The sequence below is a fragment of the Chrysemys picta genome, chromosome 10 (genome assembly GCF_011386835.1).
Source record: "Chrysemys picta bellii isolate R12L10 chromosome 10, ASM1138683v2, whole genome shotgun sequence".
In the NCBI taxonomy this organism is placed as follows: domain Eukaryota; kingdom Metazoa; phylum Chordata; order Testudines; family Emydidae; genus Chrysemys; species Chrysemys picta.
In genome coordinates, this window is record NC_088800.1 from 54,704,943 (window position 1) to 54,727,921 (window position 22,979).

Consider the following 22,979-nt stretch of genomic DNA (forward strand, 5'->3'; position numbering starts at 1 on the left):
TGCTGTGCCCATATTAATAAATAAATCTTGACCTTTTGGACACGTCTGGTGCCCCCATGCTTTGAGGTAGTGACTTAATTTGGCAAGGGGATGTCAAAGAGATGACTACTTCTGTCCCTTGAAAATTTATGCAAATTTGGACTAGTTTACGAACCTATGAAAAATTGCAATTCACACAGTCTCAGCAGAGACGTCTTTGATTTTTAGCAGTTAAGTCTTTGAAGATTCTGTACTCACTAAGCCTACATGAGCCTCTCACTATTCCTAGTGCTGCCCAACCTCGCATATGCCATCCCTACAGAGCAACTGAACACTCTTCATCCCCTCACAGCTCCTACATGTGATTGGCATTCACATGTGCCATCCTCATACAGCGACTGCGCATGCTCCAGCCAAGGGCTATGGGGACAAGAATACTTACCCTATAATTAATGCTCCCAGTTTCTCTGGGCCAGGGTGGGGACGGGCACCAGAACTGAAAGCAGAGAATCTGTATTTCCTGTACTCTGTGATCCCATGCTAACACATAAGCAGCATGTCTGAGGAGGAAATTGCGTGATTCAACTGCAAAGGGGACAAAAGGGAGGGTGAGGGAGAGAAGGATAAGACAAGGAGTCTGGGACCGGAGTTCGGGGAGAGAAACTGTGACCGAAAGTTGGTGGGGAGGCTGGAGTGGAGGAGTGAGGAGTAGTCTGGGATTGCTTGGGCAGCAAAGCTGGGACTAAGAGCTGGGAGTGGAGAATGGGACTGGTTTGGCAAGGACTATGGATCTGGAAGCTAGGTAGGTGGTGGGAGGCTGGATCTGCCTGCTTGAAGACGAAGACTGGGACTGGGAGCTAGGAGGAGACTTGGACTGCGAGCAAGTGTAATGGACATAGGTTGGAAATATTTTTTTTTTTAAATGAAAAAAACACTGTTGCTTCAAGTTTTATCGGCTTTGGTAAATATGCACATAAGCTTGGAACTTTTGAAGTACACTGTCCTTCGAAATTGCATGCATGCTGCCTATATGCTAGTGTCCCACTACCTCAGGGCATATGAAGGGGCATAACCCCAACCACCACTCTCTTCTTCTTGACCATCATTAGCAGCATCTAGAAATGATGTCCATTGCTTCACCGTTAGTCCTCTTAAAAATTAATTAATTAATTAATGGAGATATCCCATCTCCTAGAACTGGAAGGGACCTTGAAAGGTCATCGAGTCCAGCCCCCTGCATTCACTAGCACGACCAAGTACTGATTTTGCCCCAGATCCCTAAGTGGCCCCCTCAAGGATTGAACTCACAACCCTGGGTTTAGCAGGCCAATGCTCAAACCACTGAGCTATCCCTCCCCTTGGGAAAGCTTTGCTTTTTCAGTAAAATAGTTAATTGTTGTTAAAAACAGTGTTAGAGTTTTCCTCTGTTGGGTGTTTCAATGGAGCCTAAAGAAAATTTAGTTTCCTCAGCACTGATGTGGGTGCTCCTGTGTAGTTGCAGAAACTAAGACAATAGGCTTCAAACAGTGCCCCTCATATGAGAGTTTAACATCCTGTCATGGAGAACCACACAGGATGTCTCTTTGGTTTAAGAGACGGGCACCTTTCAGATCGGTGCTCAATTCATAAATCCATTTCTACTCAGCTTTGTTACATCCAGGAGAGTTGACTCAGACTAAGCTTCTTAGAGGAGGCCATGTGAGTATCTGTCTTCGGAGCAGAAATGCCAGCAGAATCCAGTCTGAGATCCTGGTCGCACTCAGCTGAGTCTGCATCTGGAAGTGTGTTCTGATCCTAAAGACACTCTGGCACACCTTGATCTGATTTATGCTTCACAGCCCCCAGTGCTGAAGATGAGGCATCTTCACATATCCTGTCAACCTCACAATCCCATTCCCAGAAGCTCAGAACTGTGAACATGAAGGGATTGACTCCTCTTCCAGATGCTGCCTAAGATTCTGTGTTGAATTTTTGAGGCAGGCCTTCAGAAAACTGATGCCACTTGGTAGCTGGGCCCTTTAAAGGGAGCTGGACTCAACCCCACCTGTGACCATTTGCTTGCCTCTCCAGGTGGAGAAAATGGGTAATGCCAGGTGACAGGCCTTTTGGGGAAGTAGTAAGGAAAGGCCTATGGAAGAGTTCCCCCCCATCACCACCAAAAAAAAAAAAAAAAGGGTGGCCAGACAGGCCTCTCCAGAGGGTGAAGGGAAACTGGACACAGGAGGGCTGGAAGAAGATCCTCCAGATCTAAGTCACCCAAATGCCCCTCTCTAGAGGAGTGGGCTTACCCAGTTTCCCACATGACTGAGGCACTCAAACTTACCGTAATGGAGAGTGAGGCCTGGTCTACACTACGACTTTAATTCGGTTTTATCAGCGTTAATTCGAATTTACGGATATTCCTCCTCCGGAGATGGCTCCCTTCCAGTTCAGCTTTCTATCCTAAAGATAGTCAAGATGATTGTGCTGACCTACATGCTTCTACAACAATCCCAAGGTCATTCAGGAAGCTGTACAAGCTGGAATTCTCCTTCTATAAGATCTGTGACTTTCAACTGAAAATGGGCCAAACCATTTCTTCACAGCTTGCCCTCAAATCCGGTGTCTCCCTTAAGAATCCATTTGAAAGGAAAGTGAAGAACTCTGTCAGATACACCTAGAAACTAGGTTGCCCAGATTTATCAGATTTATAGCACAGTTGACATCTTTACATTGGTTCTAACCCAAGAAATGGGCCAGTAGATTTATTTATTTATTTTTAAGAATTCTAATATGCTTTTCTGCTTGAAGTTTCTCTCTCCTCTCCTTTGACTGCACATGCATTAGGCAGCTGGTTTGGTCTTGAACCTAAAATCAGTACTTCAAGGCAAGAGGGGCTCATATTGTGTAGGATTGAAGCTTGTGTTTCTCTAGTTTGGCTCTTCAGATGATAGGAAAGCCCAAGTTTATTTAAACTAAAATGAAATATATCTATAATATGCATGTTTCATTTACTTGCATGAAAGATATCTTCTATTGCCGTATCAATCTCATTTTGACTTTTTTCTCTTACCTCCTTAATCCCCCCACTCCACTTCCCTTTCTTATTTTTTTTATTTTTTATTTTTATTTTTTAGCCCTTCTAGGGTCTCCAGCTGGTGGAATCCAGAATTCTATTGGCTCTGTTGGAACAGGCCAACAGACTACTCCTTCATTAAGTAATCCTAATCCGATTGACCCCAGCTCCATGCAGCGAGCCTATGCTGCTCTTGGACTGCCATATGGCAACCAGCCACAGACACAGTTGCAGCCACAGGTACAAGGCCAACAACCAGCACAGCCTCAAGCTCACCAGCAAATGAGGACCATAAATCCATTAGGTGGGTGAAGAAAATAGCAGTAGAAATGTGTTCTGTAATAAACTTAATTGCAGCCTAATCCAGAAAATGAGGAAAGTTCAGGCATACTGATATGATTGCATATAGATAATGACTTTTTTTGTTTAGATTGAGTAATGAAACAAAGTTTTATCTTTAAGCATACTTTCGTTCAATCTGTTAGAAAAGTAGGAGGTTCAGTTTATGCCAGATATAGCTAATGATAGCTACTTTCAGAAAAGTATGATTAGCAGTTAAACATATCACCGATTTTGTTATTGCTCATAGTGCTGTTTGTATTTAGGCATAATTCCTTATGGATTTTATCTTGTTTAATAAAGCATGTAAATCACTCATATTAAGATTGTTCCGCTTCAGCAGATACTGGATAGACTGAGTGAATATGATGGATAAATTGTCAGCACTCTTTTATGTTCTCTCTTGTGGTTATGTAAGCTCATCTCAGATCTCATGACGTTAGAATTTTAACTGTCAGTTTTTATAATGAAAACAGGTGTGCTAAAAATTATAGTATTTCTAATTTCCGTCGATGAGTAGTTTATTTCAGGAAACGCCATAAGAATTAGATGTTCATGGACACGTGTTTACCCGATATAACAAAAAAAATGTTTATTTCTCATTTCTTAACCAAGTTCAAAATGCCATTTATGTGACATTTATTATCAAAACTCTGAAGTAAACCTAAGCAACCTTCTATACCAGTTTTGTTTCATTTTTTCCCAAAGGAGCTAACCAGATGAACCTTTCTGCAGGAGGGATAACAGACCAGCAAGCTAGTCTAATCTCAGAAACTGCTCTTCCAACATCCCTGGGGACAACGAAGTAATGCACACGTTTTATATTCTTGCTAAGTTAAAGATTTGTTTGCATGGAGAGTAAGTTTTTAAATGAAGAATATGCATTGTGTAATATGATTTTATTGCCATTGTATCTTCTGTTGTAACAATGAATGCTGCTCTTTGGCCACACGCTATCCCACCCCCATTGCCATTTCAAACCTGCACACCTCCCACCACAATTTTTCTTCAAACTTTTGACTTGAAAATGCATTTCCAAAAGTAGAATATTTTATTCTTTTGTGTACTTGTTCCGTATACTTAACAGCCGTGATTCTGTATCTCATAGATTGCCTGTCCTTTCATCTTTGTTCCAATATCTCACAACACCTAAGCAGTTTTAAAAGAATTAAATTAATGAGCCTCTTGACAATGGCAAGTAGCATCAATGAAACCTCTGGAGTGGTAGCAGTTTCCTTTTCTGCCCTCAAATTCCATGATTTCATTGCTTTTTATATTGCAGTTCGATGGCTTCACAGTTTCATTTTAAAATCTTTGTAACTGAAACTGTCAGTGAAGAAAATTGTTTTAAAAATAAATCTATTTCATATATGAAATGGGCAGTTTTGTTCCACACTATAACATTCCCTTGTTTGTCTTCCTTTTCAGTCCACTAATGAATGATGGCACAAATTCTGGCAATGTTGGAAACCTCAGCTCGTTGCCAACAGCTGCACCTCCTTCCAGTACGGGGGTAAGGAAAGCATGGCATGAACATGTCACTCAAGACCTACGCAATCACTTAGTCCATAAACTGTAAGTATTTACCATGATGGGAGACTTTTTCCTAAATATTTACATTCCTTGATTAGTGACTTGCTGTATGGAAGTGTCTGAGTTGGGAAATTGTGGGAACCACATGAGTGGATTTTGATGTTACTAATTGAAATATCTCTAATTAATGAAGTTTGATGTATCCAACCAATGGCTCAAGAGATTGGTAATGGGATTATTATAGCAACTGAAAAGTGAGCACCTGATAGTTGAAGGCCTACATGATTTTGTGGTCTTGGTTCAGTTCTTGTTGGGGAAATGTATACACCATAAAAACCAGCATCACAGTTTGCACTGATGGGTGCCCTGCAGGAAATCTCAGCAGATGGCCCTTAGAGATTGAGTTACCTTCTTAACCCTATTATCTCTCCAGCTCAGGTTTTAGGTTCTGAGGACAGTGCTAGCAAACATCCATTGCCTCTGCCCTTGCTGTATCTGTTTTGTAAATAAAGGACTTCATTCACTTGCATTGACAGACTAAACGCATTTCACCATTACTAAATTCACTTAAATAATTGTAGGGGAGTGGTTGGACAATGGTTCTCTCTCTTAAATAGTGTTAATGTATGTTATGTGTATACAAAGTTTAACGATTGTAAAGAATTCTAAATGTACATTTAAAGAGACGGATTTTGTTTTTTCCCCTGTAGCGTCCAAGCCATCTTTCCCACTCCTGACCCAGCAGCACTGAAGGATCGCCGCATGGAGAATTTGGTGGCTTATGCCAGGAAAGTGGAAGGGGATATGTATGAATCTGCTAACAGTAGGGTATGTTACCTCATTGCAGGCATTCACTACACTTGAGTGAATTGTTCATATTTTAAATCTGACATGTACAATGAAACCTGCTAAAAACCTTTCTTTTCATTTCACTACACGGCAGAAAATCTCCCAATGCTTTCAATGTATATTAGGTTTTCTGCTATAAAACAAGGTAACAAACTCAACTGCTTAGGTGGTTTTTGCAGTCCCAATTATCATACCCCATTCATCCACCAAACTAGGTCACTATTGGGAGACTCTTCCTATCTGCAGAGAGGAAACAGGCCCTCTAAATCAGGGTTTCTTAACCTATGGGTGGAGACCCAAAATTAGGTTGCCAGAATGTTTCTGGGGGTCACGTGACAGTTCCTGTGGCTCCTATCCCACAGGGTTGGCTGTACTCGCTTCCCTGTGCCAGGCTTTGCAACCTCTGGGGTCCCAGCACCACTCAGGTTTGGCCCAGCCATCATGATGATGGGGGTCCAGGTAGGCCAAATTTGAATGAGTGGCACTGCAACCCCATGAGCCAGGTGACAACTCCATTCACATAAGTTAGGTCCAGTCGGGGGCAGAGCCACACCCGAGCAGCGCTGCAACCCCAGAGGTTGCAACACCCGAAGCGGAGAGCCAAGCCCAGCCAGCTCCACAGCATAGGAGCAGCAGGAGCTGCCACTTTATGGGGTGAGTTCTGGGCAGGACTCAACCCCCCCAGAGGGCAGGATCTGACTGAAACTACCCCAGGGCATGGTCATAACAAGGGTGAGGTGAGTGGGACAGCAAAGACCTGGGGTGACTTAGGCCAGCCCTATATGGCAGGGCTTGGGGAAGAAGTACTACCTCCTCCCCCTGACTCATCTCAGTGAGCCACCGAGCCTCTCTGGGTTGTACGGGGTGCAACCACCACCATGTTCCCCCTGTGGTAGGGGGCACAGCTATGCTTACTTGCCCCAGGCTTTAAAATGTCCAGTTACTGGTTCTGCCCCAGGGCCTCCATTCCCAGACTATTTACTAGGTTGTGACAGGCCATAAACATTTACAAATGGGTTCTGAACCCAAAAAGATTGAGAACCAGTGCTCTAAATAAATGTAAGTGCATAGGAACTTCCTGTATATCTCAAAGTAGTGCTAAAATGTTCCAGTATTCTCTTTCAAGAATTGTGGAAATGGATCCTCGCTCTTTGGATGTCTCCCTCTAGCAAACTAGTTCAGAAGCTTCCACAAGCCATGTGTGCTGGGACCACTCCCCTTACTTTAATTTTTGGGGGTCGGCCCAACTGCACTTCAGTTTCTTGGGACTGCTTGAAAGTGCACTGGGCTTGGAGTACACAGCCCAGCATCCTTGCTGGTTCCCTGGCTGGCTTTGTCCTTCCTTTTCCCTTTCGTTTTGACCTCTCTTATTTGTAAATAGTCATTTTAAAGGTTTCAGAGTAGCAGCCGTGTTAGTCTGTATCCGCAAAAAGAACAGGAGTACTTGTGTCACCTTAGAGACTAACAAATTTATTGGAGCATAAGCTTTCGTGGGCTACAGCCCACTTCTTCGGATGCATAGAATGGAACATATATTGAGGAGATATATATACACACATACAGAGAGCATGAACAGGTGGGAGTTGTCTTACCAACTCTGAGAGGCCAATTAAGACAACTCCCACCTATTCATGCTCTCTGTATGTGTGTATATATATCTCCTCAATATATGTTCCATTCTATGCATCCGAAGAAGTGGGCTGTAGCCCACGAAAGCTTATGCTCTAATAAATTTGTTAGTCTCTAAGGTGACACAAGTACTCCTGTTCTTTTTAGTAATTTTAAAGAACACTTTTAAATTTTCTCTGTCCATGCCATTGAAGACATTGTTCTGCTGGATCCTAGCCCTGTTAGGCTGCTTACCCTTCCCCTGTTTGCAGCCTTGTTAGGATTTCTGAGGGAGCATTGACTCAACCACCATCATGGCTGAGGTGACTAAAAAAACTAGCTTTAATCTGTGTGCTTCATAAGATGCTGTGATATCAGTTACCAATACTTATCTGTGTTGCTTGGAAGAAGGTCGTAACAAGGACTGGTGCTCAGTCTTCCTCACTTTCTCTGAACCTATAAAAATCTGGATAGTTGCCTCAAACTACTAGAGATGGGGGAACTCAAAGTCTGGTCGACTGAGGTACTGAGCATCTGTTTTCAATGTTGGGCATGGGGTGAAAGCCACTTATTCAAGCCTGCCAAAGCCATATAAATGTGTCCAGCAATGGCAACCATCAATGAGAAATCTTACCAGACTGGGGTCCCTAAGCCGATGCCTAAGGAGAAAGATGCTAAGCAGCTGGTTCTCCTGGGACATGACCCACGTTGTTGTTGTTGTTGCTGCTGCTGCTGCTGTTCCTCAACCACACTCCAGATGAGGATTGCGAGCTTCCAGGCAGTAATAGCAAAATATGGGCTCCCTATCTGGGATGAAAAAATGCACTTCTTGGATCAGCTCCCTGAAGTGTAGAAGTGTCAGGACAGATGACCTGCAGCTAGCCTGGTTACCTGTTACCAGCCAGTTTAGGTGCCACTGCGTCCCACTTGAGCTACCTGATTGGCCAAACAGCCCAGTTAGCCAAAGGCATCAACAGACGTGCTTTTTAAGACCACCAGCAGCAGAAGGGCACTGGCTGCTCAAAGCATTTGCCCACAGCTTCAATAGCTCTTGTGCCTGCTTGTTCCCAGCCTTGTCTCGCTCCAGGTACACTCTACTCAGACGTCTGATGGGCTCTGACCCTTAGTTCTGGTGCCTGGCCTGAGACTTCGGGCTCCAATTCCTGACTACTGACTCATGCTCTAACCACTAGGCACGGCTGCCCACATCCTAGTCACTGACAAGATGCAGTGCAAGTCTTGTGGCAGATGGTGTCCAAACACATACTGGACATCCATCTAATGCTTCTGCCAGATCAGTGCAATGGCAGGGTTCTGATGCTCTTCTTAGTTAAAGAGCCACTGGTCAGACCCAAATGGAAGACTTTCCATTTGAGAATCCTGATGTCTTTTAGTATAGAGACAGAAGATGAAGGATTCCCAGGCAAAGCTCAGATCTCTTGGTCTCTACACTCTGTCAATAAGACAGAAATCCACTCATCTCTTCCCAACCTTTGGGCCAGATGTTGACTCAGAGGCACTTTTTTTCAGGTGGTGGTCCAAGCATTCTTACAAGAGGTCCCATTGGGGAATTCATCTGCTGAATTTAATTCCAGTATGAAAAAAAAAAAATTAAAAGGGAGTCTGTATAGTCCTTCTTGTGGATTTTTACCTTTCTCCTCTGAGGGCCATCAATTCCACTCTGACAACAGAAGTAGAATAATGTGATGGGTCCTAAGAACAGATCATGCCATCCTATTCCACTCTGGCATTACACCCCCATCTTCTCTGCCATACATTCTTTTTCAGGAATTATCGTGAAAGTGCTATGGGAACCATAGAGTTGGTCCCTCACCCATATGGGGGAAACAGGCTCTATACCAGTTATTTTCTGATACCCAAAAGAGCAAAATGATTCTACCTTCCATAATGGATCTGAGGTAAAATATTACAAAAGCTGAAGTTCCATGTGTTGACATTAGTCTCTATTGTACCTTTAAGTCCATAGGATTGGTTTGCGGTTCTCTACTTGAAGGATGCCCACTTCCCCTTCTCTGTCCATCCAGCTCCTGGGAAGAATCTACAGATTTAGAGGGAAGGAGGATTTGGGGAACCACTACCACTACCCACAGCAGTATTGTTTGGGTTACTTTGATTTCTGTAGAAAGCCACAAATCTCTGCCTATGATGGCTGTTTTCTTCAGACATTTAAGACTACCCTTATTTAGATGCTTGGCTTATGAAAAAAGTTTTTGCCTATTCAGAAAGTCCTCCAGTCCCTGTGACTTCTCAGACTATAAGATTTATTTTCAACCCACAAGAGACAGAGTTAATTGGAACCCCGAGAGAATCCTTGAAGATTTTCTCTCCAGAGGACAGATTCCATACCATGAGTATTATCTGAGATCACAGTGTTGGCGAAGCATATAATTCTTCCTTGTGGCAGTTGGGCACATGGCTTTTTGCATTTAGGTGATATTTTATGTCAGTCTGTGTCTGAGATCTGTGCAGGGGCTATCTGCAAAAAATATCATCCCTATGCAGACATATGGATAGCTCAAGAGGAGTCAAGACTTGCTGCTGTGGTGGACTACGGAGGAATAGCTGTGTCAGGGAGTTTCCTTGTCACCTCCTTTGCAAACTGATGCAACCCTCTTCTCCCCCTCCCACCCCCCCAAAGTACACTCTGTACCCAAACTGTGTCTTGAAGACCCCTAACCCCCTTTGGGGGGTGTTATACCTCATGCAGCCACACATCTCCTCAGCCATATAGAATTGGGAAAGGAGAAGCAGCCAGAGCAGAGCCACGCTGAGACTCAAGATGGCAGGCATAAGTTCAGAAGCAGTTTAAACATACTTTTTGATATTGATGTGATCACACTATGTATTTTACAATGACTGAGCATTCTTTCCACTCTGCTGGCTGACTTGACGGCTCAAGTTCCTTCCTTCAGTCATTTCCTTTCATCCTCCCTTCACGTACCTTTCGTACTCTTTCCCCTCCTCCTTTTCTTGTTTCTCTTTCTAGCTAATCCCCTTCTGCCTTCCTTTCTCACATGCTCTTTCATATTTCATATTTCATATTTCATATATATATATATATATATATATATATATATATATATATATATATATGAAAACAAATAAAATAAGCAAAAACGCACCCAAAATTTTAAAATATACAAAATAGCGGTCAAGTGATTAAAAAAATTAATTCGATTAATCATTTGATGATAAAATTTATCATGCTATTAATCAATAGAATACCATTTATTTAAATATTTTTGATGTTTTCTACATTTTCAAATATATTGATTTCAATTACAATACAGAATACAAAGTGTACAGTGCTCACTTTATTTGTATTACAAATGTTTGCACTGTAAAAAACAAAATAAATAGTATTTTTCAATTCACCTAGTACAAGTACTGTAGTGCAATATCTTTATCGTGAAAGTTGAACTTACAAATGTAGAATTATGTATGAAAAAAACCTGCATTCAAAAATAAAACCGTATAAAACTTTAGAGCCTACAAGTCCACTCAGTCCTACTTCTTGTTCAGCCAATTGCTAAGACAAACAAGTTTGTTTATATTTATGGGAGATAATGCTGCCCACTTGTTAATTACAATGTCACCTGAAAGTGAGAACAGACATTTGCCTGGCACTGTTGTAGCCGGCATCGCAAGGTATTTACATGTCAGATGCGTTAGATTCATATGTCCCCTGATGCTTCAACCACCATTCCAGAGGATATGCATCCATGCTGATGACGGGTTCTGCTCAATATAGATCCAAAGCAGTGCGGACCGACGCATGTTCATTTTCATCATCTGAGTCAGATGCCACCAGCAGAAGGTTGATTTTCTTTTTTGGTGGTTTGGGTTCTGTAGTTTCTGTATCAGAGTGTTGCTCTTTTAAGACTTAAGAAAACATGCTCCACACCTCATCCCTCTCAGATTTTGGGAGGCACTTCAGATTCTTAAATCTTAAGTTGAATGCTATAGCTATCTTTAGAAATTTCACATTGGTATTTTCTTTGCATTTTGTCAAATTTGCAGTGAAAGTGTTCTTAAAACAAACATGTGCTGGGTCATCATCCGAGACTGCTATAATATGAAATATATGGCAGAATGTGGGTAAAACAGAGCAGGAGACATACAATTCTCCACCAAGGAGTTCAGTCACAAATTTAATTAACGCGTTATTTTTTTTTAACAATCATCATCAGCATGGAAGCATGTCCTCTGGAACGATGGCCGAAGCACGAAGAGGCATATAAATCTTTAGCGTATCTGGCACGTAAATATCTTGCTACGCCAGCTACAACAGTGCCCTGCAAACGCCTGTTCTCACTTTCAGGCGACGTAATTAAGAAGTAGGCAGCATTATCTACCGTAAATGTAAACAAACTTGTTTCTCTTAGCGATTGGCTGAACAAGAAGTAGGACTGAGTGGACTTGTAGGCTCTAAAGTTTTACATTGTTTTGTTTTTGAGTGCAGTCATGTAACAAAAAAATACATTTGTAAGTTGCACTTTCGTGATAAAGAGATTGCACTACAGTACTTGTATGAGGTGAATTAAAAATACTGTTTCTTTTATCATTTTTATAGTGCAAATATTTGTAATCAAAAATATAAAGTGAGCACTGTACTTTGTATTCTGTGTTGTAATTGAAATATATTTTAAAATATAGAAAAACATCAAAAATATTTAAATAATTTCAATTTGTATTCTGTTTAACAGTGCGATTAATCACGATTAATTTTTTTAACCGCAATTAATTTTTTTGAGTTCTTCACACAAGTTAATTGCAATTTAATCCACAGCCCTAAAAATAAATCATGAAACTAATGTGGATATCTGTAAACCAATACTCGGTTCACTCTGCTTGTGTGTTATATCCCTTTCTCCCACCCTTTTTGTCTTCTCTATTTAGAACATAAGCTTTTTCATGTAAGAGTGATCTTACTCTGTACTGTGACTAGAACAGGGGGGCCCCAGTCACTGCTTCTTGAATACTAATAATATCGGTAGTAATATTCAGACATCTTTTGAATGGGCTGGCATGTCCATCTTGATAATGACACTCGTCAAGGTTTGTGGGCTCTATAGGGCACGATGATACACATCAGATAAGTCTAAGAATTATTTATCTAGCTTATGAGGCTTTCTCCCTGTCACCAGTTCCAAATTATTTATTCATTAATTGTGTTAATGTAAAAAAAATACATCAGAAAGATGGTCTTTTCCCCGAAAAGCTTACTCTTTAATTAAACCTGCCCATGCCACAATGCTGTATTACACTAACCAGCATGGAGGATGTATGGCTCATCAGCCTTGACAAGAAGCTGTCTTGATTTTGAAGTGGAGTATTCACCACCAAATTCTACTGTGGCACTCTGCCAGGAGAGGACAATGAATTAGCAGACTTTGAGCTGAATGTACACTTGGCAGCCCTAATAGGCTCTCAAGGATTCATTCCTGCATTCTCTTTTGTGTAAAAGGGCATACCCCAGTTAGATAGTTTTATCATCAATGAAAGTGCCACATGTCTGGTTCTGTTCCAGGGTGGGCAAGATCCATCATCTCTGAATGACACTTTTCTCCTGGATTGGAGTCTAGAATATTTTTGTGACTTCTCTCCATTCTCAGTAATTTTGAAGGCTATCTGGAAAGTCAGGACAGGGCCGACATGCTGTTAAATGGCCCCAGCTTGGGCACTGACAATTTCATTTCCCCAGTGTCCTGGAACTGATGTCAGAACCGGAAAACTTGCTTCACAGTTTACCAGACTTCTTGTCTGTGAATCAGGGCAGAATTTTGCACCTGGATTAGAAATCTTTCAGTCTCATCACTTAGCTTCTGGGTTGCTGGGGCACAGAAGTATAGAAGATTCTGTTGGAAGTGAGGTATCAGGGGGTAGCCGTGTTAGTCTGTATCTACAAAAACAACAAGGAGTCTGGTGGCACCTTAAAGACTAACAGATTTATTTGGGCATAAGCTTTCGTGAGTAAAAACCTCACTTCAATGAAAGTTTTTACTCACGAAAGCTTATGCCCAAATAAATCTGTTAGTCTTTAAGGTGCCACCAGACTCCTTGTTGTTTTTGTTGGAAGTGAGGAATCTTTGATCAGGGAAACCTACTTGATGAAGTGGAAGAGATTCTCCAAGGCATCACAGAGGGGCATAGACTCAAGACAGTCATCCACGCCTTTAATTTTGGATAATCTTCATCAAACAGTCGTATTGCCATTTCAGTTGGTACAAGATGGGCCTTTGAATATCACCGCAATTTATGGCAAAAATGAAATCTGTTTTAGTTGAATCATGAGAGCCCTTCTGTCTTTTTGCCTCTGTTCCCTAAAAAGGTGCAGGGCATTAGTTTTGTTTTCACAGAACACAGGCAGTTCTGCAAGTTAAATTCAATCATTCTTAATACTAAGCAAAAAAAAGGAAATGGAATCTCTGAAGATCAGTATTTCATACTAGGTGAGAGCAATCATATCCTAAGCATACAAAAAATCCAAAAAGCTCTCCAGGAACCATGAGCACTATGTTCACAGATGCATGACAGCTGCATAGACTGCAAGGAACACAGAATCATCTACTGTTACAAGCAGGGTAGCAACATGTTCATTTGTTGACTCTTTCGACATCCTTAACAAAGTGGATGTTTCCTCATCTGCAGATGCAGTGTTTGGTTGCCTGATCCTCTAGGCTGCTGTTTCTCACTAATTCTTTAAATTTTCTCCCTTCCCATGTCTCTCTTATGCTTCCCAGTAGTGACTCTGGATTGGTAGATTAGTTGTGTATATGAAAAAGGCAGTTTTATTCTTTTCTTGTAACTTGATCTTTTCCTAACAGACTAAGCTACCAGTTTAGAACATCTGCCTTTCTCCTGCAGATCTGTGCAGGTAAGCAGCTCCTATCATTAGTGACTCTGGATTGGTGGATAGGTGTGTTATGAAAATACCAACTTTTAAATAAGAATAAAAAATGTCCCACCGAAGAGTAAATTGTATCTTCATATTGCTTTCTCTGCCAGAAAGTGGCAGGCATCCTACCACAGTCCTTTTCATAAAAACCTATACATGATTTACAAGGGCCTATTCTTTGGAAGACAGACAAGATGGACAGTCCAGTCTGTAAAGTAAACTTCCCTTGTGTTTTTTTCCAAAAGATTCACTGTTCGTCTCCACTTAAGAATTACAAGGAGTCTCATCTCCATATAATAGTTGTGACAAGAAATGTAATTCTTGTTCAAATAGGCAGCTCTTTATCTGCAAGAGAATGTAAATGACACACTATTCAGGTGAATTAATTTTACCTCGTATTTTTGTAATTTTTTTTTGTAATAATACTGAATATTATCTTTCTCCTTTATAGGATGAATACTATCATTTATTAGCAGAGAAAATCTATAAGATACAAAAGGAACTAGAAGAGAAACGGAGGTCTCGTTTACATAAACAAGGGATCTTGGGTAACCAGCCAGCCTTACAGACCCCAGGGGCTCAGCCACCTGGTATCCCACAGGTGGCTGCTGCCATGGGCCAGGCACAGCCCGTGAGACCTCCCAGTAAGTACTTGCATATGGATTAGATGAGATGGGGCAGGGGAGATGGAAGAAGAGAGTGGGAGAGTTTTTTACATTTCGTTTATTGAATTCAAATATTTCTGCTGTGCAGTGTCAAGGTTGGCTGAAGTGTCATTGTGCCTTTATACTATTTCTGAATTAAAAAGAAAACAGAGAATTTTTTTCTTTGACCATTCTTTTGATTCTGTTACAGATGGGCCTATGTCCATGCCAAATGTGCCTATGAGTCGTATGCAGGTCTCTCAAGGTATTTAACTTTTTTCCTCCAGTACATTGCTTTGTTGATTCAAAACATAGCTTTTCTAGGTTGCTTTTCTTCTGTGTTTTCCTTCCCTATTGTTTATAATTTTAGGGGGAAGGATATGTGTGTGTGAGAGACTCTCTCCCCCTTCCTTCTTTTATTATTCGTATTCACCATAACAAAGTGTAATGCTTTCTGGAGTGACTCAGGACCATGAGTGTCAACCTCAGGGCACACTGTCAAGAAGCAGAATGAAAACCCCAAACTGGTTGTATATTCAATATTTAGATTTCACCAGACCAGTAACAATTGTGAACTCCTAACACACTGTAACAGTCTTACCGTGGAGTCATTGATAGTCTCTTTAGGCATTCCATTTTATCTTGTCAACCAGGCAAGCTTGACTTTTTGATAGATGGTCACTTTACACCAAAAATCACAACAATATTCAGATTATTCGCAGTCCCAAAGGACCGGTCACTTATCTCAAGTCAGTTGTATTCAAATCTCAAACCAAAGACAGAGCTTGTAGCCAGCCAGTCCTGTAACAAACAAAAAGATTTATTAACTAAGAAGACAAATGAATTATTTATAAGCCTAAGCAGATAAACATACACACAAATGAGGTATAATCTTAAATTCAAAAAGTAACAGAAGCTTCGTTAATAAGCAAGCTATTATGTCCTTTAGGGCTAACCCAAGCCTAGCAGCATGGGGATCTCTTGCTTATATTTAGGAATCTTTGCCCCTCAGAGTCCAGACAGCAAAAAGATACTAGGGTCTCCTTAACAGGTATCTTTATTCCCTTCCACTGGCATTCAAGCTGTGATGGGACACAGACTTGTGGGGGAAGCAATCAACAGTTTTTTGTCCACAATGGCTCATCTAATGTGTGTAGACCTTCCTTTGTTGGGGAGAAGATAACACCTCTTGTGGTAAACTAGGATTTCACACGTGGTAATGCTTCTCCCCTGACTGTGGGGAATTTACAGTCTTAGCAAACACTTTTACAGTAACAAAGCAAATATATAAACATTAACTTGTAACATGGGATACAGATATAAGTAGGATTAATACATGCAGCATCCTATAATCATTCCACAGTCTAAATACAAACACATTTATTAAATTCTAATACCTATTTTAATAATACTAACACACAGGTAAGCCAGACTGGTTTCCAACTGTGCATTTGTCAGTGTTCAGTGAGTCTTAGGAGCCTTGGCATGAGCTGGCATCTGGTCTGCCAGCATCACACACTTTACCAGGCTTTATCAGAGTGGTATCTCAAGGGCTAACAAGACCTGTCCAATAGTTTTTCCACAACAGGGATAATGTCTGCAAAGGGTTAGAGAGTAATTTAGCACCTGTGAGAAAGGAAGGGAATCAACAGTACCCTCACTTAACTTATCTATCAGTGCTTCTTTGTCAGATAATCCTGTTAGCCCAGAAAATACTTGTAAACTGGGAATTTTCACATTAATTGGTTGATCCCATGCACATTCTAGAGGAATGCAGTAGCCTTGCTTCAGCTGCTTTTTCCTGAAAAGTACTGAAAGTTGAGATGTTTCATCTTCCTAAGTAGTAGTCCAGGTTTTATCTGCTTCATGAATTAATGTTTATTACGGAATCTAGTAAACTGAAACCTGTATCGCAACCTTTGGAGCTATGATGTGGTGCTCTCTGTTTAATGACATGTCTAGCATTTTATTTTGGGTAGGAAAAGAAAAGTTCTTTGAACAGGCACATGTATATCTGTAAATATTATTGAGCCTATGATAAATTTATGCCTGTTACCAATGCATGGTTTGTGGGGTGTGTTTTTGAGGAGGAGGATGGTGGGGAGAGGGAACTGCTACCTTTTGTTTTAGTAGTTGCTGGTTGTGGTATTGTTTTGGTTTATACTTTGACTTAGGGAATGTGCTTGCCTTCATTGTGTCCTTTATATGGCTTACTTTGAGAATTACTTACAGTGAAACCTAAATAAGGGAACCTTTTTATGCAACTCCTGTCTTACGTACCCCTCCCCTGCAAATTTTCCTAAAAGTATTGAGTATAGTACTACTTCGTTTTTAAAGAGCATCACCTCCATTTGTTTGCCCCTTGAGTGGTTGTTTAAGACAAGTTTCAATGTTGGTTTTCCCTAAACATTTCTCCCTGTCCAGCATGTCTGTTAGTGACCATTTTGCAGTAAGGAACAATATTGACTTTTTAATGTGAAGAATGGTTATTGCTTTTCTGACAGCCTGAGGCAGAATTGTAATCAATTGCATATAATTACACACCTCACTTGCTCTCTGACAGTGTGTGTGGGCAATGCTTTTTACGATAACTGATTTGAATTATGATACTGTAGGCTGGTGACTGTACTAAATGTAAGTGCTTGATGACTTCTTCCTAATGAGCTGTTTTGGGGGTGCATTTTGCAGGAATGAATCAGTTTAACCCCATGTCCCTAGGGAATGTACAGATGCCACAGGCACCCATGGGACCCCGTGCAGCTTCTCCAATGAACCATCCTGTACAAATGAACAACATGAGCTCTGTTCCAGCGGTTTGTATTTGCTTTCCTCAAGTTCTTCTTATAGTTTAATTCCACTTAAGAATTTCCTTAGTTTTTATAACACAGATGCTCTGAGAAAAGCCATATTCATACTAGTGTAGAAAACTCGTGTTTCTGATAGTCATAGAATCATAGAATGTCAGAATTGGAAGGGACCTTAGGAGGTCATCTAATCCAACCCCCTGCTCAAAGCAGGACCAATCCCCAGACAGATTTTTGCCCCAGATCCCTAAATGGCCCCCTCCAGAATTGAACTCTCAACCCTGGGTTTAGCAGACCAATGCTCAAACCACTGAGCTATCCCTCCCCCCTCCCAGTCCATTTGAATTTCATGCTAATTAGCTTCAGGGAAATTTATCTTTCATCTTTGCTATCATACAGTTTTTGTTTGTTTATTTTCGACATTTAAATTTGACATACTGAACATAAATACTTAAGGTGGGAGGAGGACATCAGCGATATAACAGTAACTAGTGTTTTCTGGGAGAAAGAAGCTTGGTGCTTCCAAGTACTATAGCCATCCAGTGTAAAAATCACTGGTACCATTTAAAACCTTGATTTCATTTTTTTCAGCAAATTAAAATATATTTTAAGAGTTCCAGCATATTACTTTTCTGTGTTAGCCCAAAGAACAGAATTATAGAATTTAGCGTTCTGAATATAGCTTTAGTATTTTCTCCACTTTGAGTAGCTCGTTAAATGTTGTGAGGCAATGCTGCCATCATACATGTGTACAAAACTCCCTTTGATTTACGAGGTCAGTATTTTTTCTCAGATCTTATTGCCAGTTATCTAGTTTGTTTTTCCTTTATCGCTACCCAATTCATTTCTTTCTACACAATTAATTTATTTAATAACTGATATTTTTGTTTTTAAATATTAGATGGCAATGTCTCCTTCCCGAATGCCTCAGCCACAAAACATGATGGGAGCACATTCCAGTACTATGATGGGTCAGGCTCCTACCCAAAACCAGTTCCTCCCTCAGAATCAGTTCCCATCATCAAGTGGGGCTCTGAATGTGAACAATGTAAGCATGGGTCAGTCGACAACCCAGACAGGAGTTTCACAGGTAGAATTCATTTTCTGAAATATGGATTATCATAGTCTAATTTAATGGGTGGCCACGCTCAGCCCCCAACAACAGAAGTTAATTTACGGTGTATGATTGTGCTATTTTCAGTGTTCACCCCATTGTATCTGAGTCATCCATATGCTCCTATTTTTTTTCTTTGTATGCAGACTTTAGTAGCTATTATTTTAAATTATGGACTGCAAAAAAGTGTGTAATCAAAGCAGCCCTCTTAGAATTATTTTTTAAACTAGTTACATCTGAATGGGAAACTGTTGTCTATCACCAGTTGTCTTCCATGTTACTACAGAAGTTCAGTCAAATTATTTGTAGCTGAACACTTCTGCATGTGGCTTTTTAAAAAATAAAAACATCCGCCCTCCTGGAGAAAGTCTTGAATCCATGATGGATAGAAAAACAGTATCCCTCAAAAAAATATTTATAAGGCAATATAAAAGCATTTTAACAATTTGACATTTTACTACCTATAATTCATTCATATTTCTTTATATTGTTTTATTTAGATTTATACAAATACTTAAAAATACTTGTATGAAGATTTTAAATAGAAATCAGATGAAGGCATATTAGCACGGTCTACTCTCCCTGATTCTCCCTCCACCCATTCTAGTTTGTCTGATGCAGCATTTAGTAAAATATATAGTATTAAAACATATGCACATGCACCATGTTATTTATCTTGTACTATTTCAATTTTATAATGTTGCTTGACTTTGAAATGTGGATCCACAATCTTTTTGAATATCCAAAATAGTCAAGTCAGGGTAAAAACAATTACATTTTCAGGTGTATTGTGTATAGTAAACACAAGGGACACAATTCTGAGATGCCCTCCTGATCAATGTAGCTCAGTAGGTGCAGCCTAGGTTGTGGGGAGCTTTAAGCCACTTTGTGTCCTCTGAATCCTTGCCTCTACCCAGCCCGTGGCACAACGTAGCTCTTGAATGGCTGCCTATGGGGAGTGCTATCTGGGTTCCATCTCCTTTATGCTAGTAGAACAATATAAAAGGAGCAAAAGCTATTGAAAATTATTGGTGATTTTATGTGGTCAGAACCTGTGCATTTGAGATAGCAACCCTGTGTTTATTGTAAATAAATAAAATATTAAAAATATATGGTGATCTAAACTGCTACTCTTGTAAGACATTTAATGCTCTTAGAATGTCCAAGTAAATATGACTAAATTTTGGAGCAGCATTTTTGGAGTACATTAAGAACTCTCTTTTTATAGCAGGGGCAGGTTCCCAGTGCTGCTATTCCGAACTCCATGAATATGCTAGGACCACAGAATGGTCAGCTATCATGTCCACCAGCGACCCAGCCACCTCTACATCAGACTGCACCTCCTGTATCCAATGCAGCTGGCAAGCCACCTATCCAACACCAAACCCCACCTGGAATGACTCCTCCTCAGCCAGCAGCACCTACTCAGCCATCCACACCAGTCTCCTCTTCAGGACAGACTCCTACACCAACACCTGGCTCTGTTCCAAATGCAACACAGACACAGAGTACACCTACAGGACAAACTGCAGCACAGGCTCAAGTTACACCACAACCTCAGACTCCAGTACAACCCCAGTCTGTGCCAACCCCACAACCATCTCAGCAACAGCCAACATCTGTGCAGGCACAACCTCCTGGCACTCCAGTAAGTATCAGCTAGTTTATTTGGTCCAAATGCAACTGAAACCTAAACATTCAACAATGAACTTTCCCCTGTATAGTACAGTGCCATAGAATTACAGATTGCAGAATCCTTATGCCATAGCAACAGTAGCTTCTGTTTTATCGTGGAAGATATATGTTAGAATAGGTATTTATTTATGTATTTTGATCCATATGCAAACAAAATGCATTCATCCAAATGTTCTCAGCAGCCATGTTAGTTGTGATTTCAAATACTAGGATTAAAAATACTACAGAATGTTTCTACAGCTGTGCGTGGGAAGCTTGTACATAATCTGCCTGTGCTATGTTTGGCTCTAGTCGGGATCATTAGTCTTTCACCTTCATGATCATTAAATTCACACACCGTTTTTAAAGATGGGTAGAAAGAGACTGCATGGTAATCAGTGTGTACTATCCACCGTACAGTTGCTTTATCAACAGAAGATGCTAATGCATCAGATGATAAACTCATTCCTGACTTTACTCTGTATAACTCGAGATCTGTGTTCTGGTATCCAGAGTTTAGTTTTAGTGAGTATCAGACCCAGGAGTGGTGGTATTTCAGATGATCCTTTTGTGTATAATTTTGTACTATTCCTCTTAGCAAGACAAATTAATATTTCTATATATTTCCTCAATGTTCTGATTTTTGTACCTTTTTACATCAGCTATCCCAGGCAGCAGCTAGTATTGATAACAGAGTGCCCACCCCCGGCTCAGTTGCCAGTGCCGATATCAACTCCCAGCAACTGGGACCTGATGCACCAATGCTAGAAAGCAAACCAGAGATTAAAAATGAAGAAATTGAGCCAGAGCCTTGTGAAACACAAGTGGAACCTAAGACTGAGGTAAGTGAAATTCCTTCACAGTTAATTAGCGCAATAATATATAGGATGAGTGTGAATCAGTGAGCCAAGCTGACAAGAGAAAATATTAGTTAATGGAAAACTCTGATTTTCACTCTGGTGGAAGCCCTATGTATCGTGCTTTATTGTGTATCAGGCTACTGACACTCCAAACTTATATAGTGTCTCAAACTACAAATTCTACGTGTAGTTTCATCTCATCTCTTCCTTTCTTAAGCTGGAGGAGGATTTACAAGGATCTTGCCAAGTGAAAGAAGAAATAGATGTGGCAGAGTCGAAACAGGAGCCAATGGAGGTAGAAGAAAAGAAACTTGATATCAAGGTAGAACCTAAAGAGGAAGAGGACAGTGGCACTAATGGCACCACTTCACAATCTACATCACCATCTCAGCCCCGTAAAAAGAGTACGTATATAAAAATGGGAGTCCTTGCTATAATTTTTTTTGGTTTTGTCTCCTGCAGTCTTTAAGCCAACCAGGAGGTCCCTCTGTTTGCGCGTATGCACTAACACCACAAATGGGAGGCTGAAACAATGAGTTAATGTGCTAGCCTTTTTCCTCTTGGAAAGCAGTACTCTTCTATCTTTTCTTGGATCACAAATGAAAAGTAAGGTTTTGATGTCATCCTGATTTCCACTTAACATTACTGTCAATGATAACATCAGTTTGGCTTTTTCACAATAACCAGTCTCTGTGCAGAAGGGCCAAAGCCAGGATAGTAAGGGATTGGTTTCAGTTCAGGACCGAGGTGAATTGTAGGGTAATTACGTAGGTAGGTGTTGTATGCACGTATCTGACTTTAGCCAGTGCTATTTCATGAGGACTGAATTCACTTAGAACGTTTTCCTACAGAGGTCCTCTAAGTCCTGTGAATTCTTTCCAGGTTCTGTTTTCACTTCATCCCTGCTGTCCAAGAACTCTTGTTGTGGTGACATCCTCCAGCCAGAAGATCATGTGGAAGTAGCTCCCTCCATAACCTCTCCTTGATTTAGTCAGAAGGATTATTGATGAATCACGGGATACACTCCTTTCCCTCAAGAGGCTGTGTGCGCAGCGTCCATATTGTCATTAGCCCTTGTTGGCCTGAGAATTAGGGACTGAACTCAGTTCCTGAATTTAATTTTTTTACAGTTAGACTGGTATACTGGCCCTAAAACTTTTAAAAGGAAAAATACCCAGTGCAGCTGCCTTGAGAGTGCCATCACTTTAAAAGTGTGCTGGCCCAAAGCCTGTTCCACAGAAGTTTGCATGATGGTGACCACCACTCTGATCAAGTCAGTCTACAGAATTAGTGTTTTGGATATGGTTAGTTTGAACATAGATTGTTGGTACCTATCTGCTATATTTTCCTCTCTAGTTCAAAAGGAAAAAGTAGTACTATCGTGGCTAGCATCGACTTATTGAGCGGTGCTGTGCTATCCCACGGTTCCCGCAGTCTCCAGTGCCCATTGGAATTCTGGGTTAAGCTCCCCAATGCCTGATGGGGCAAAAACATTGTCGTGGGTGGTTTGGGGTACACGCCATCAGTCGCCCCTCCCTCCGTGAAAGCAACGGCAGACAATCATTTCGCGCCTTTTTTCCCTGGGTTACCTGTGCAGACAC

General features: G+C 40.9%; 1 protein-coding gene across 11 annotated transcripts in view; it reads left to right on the top strand.

Annotated features, from left to right (window-relative positions):
• Nucleotides 1–22,979, top strand: part of CREBBP (CREB binding protein) — a 180,609-nt gene that overhangs the window by 101,788 nt on the left and 55,842 nt on the right. For 6 of the 11 annotated variants that reach the window (XM_042854095.2, XM_042854098.2, XM_005306180.5 and 3 more), the window contains exons 6-16: nt 3,096–3,338; nt 4,082–4,178; nt 4,802–4,948; nt 5,617–5,734; nt 14,734–14,926; nt 15,138–15,191; nt 17,615–17,739; nt 18,632–18,820; nt 20,073–20,492; nt 21,181–21,360; nt 21,596–21,782. In XM_042854095.2, coding sequence (XP_042710029.1) covers nt 3,096–3,338; nt 4,082–4,178; nt 4,802–4,948; nt 5,617–5,734; nt 14,734–14,926; nt 15,138–15,191; nt 17,615–17,739; nt 18,632–18,820; nt 20,073–20,492; nt 21,181–21,360; nt 21,596–21,782 — 1,953 coding nt within the window. The remainder of the gene's footprint in view (nt 1–3,095; nt 3,339–4,081; nt 4,179–4,801; nt 4,949–5,616; nt 5,735–14,733; nt 14,927–15,137; nt 15,192–17,614; nt 17,740–18,631; nt 18,821–20,072; nt 20,493–21,180; nt 21,361–21,595; nt 21,783–22,979) is intronic. The other 5 variants (XM_042854096.2, XM_005306181.5, XM_042854097.2 and 2 more) reach the window with 3 other exon arrangements.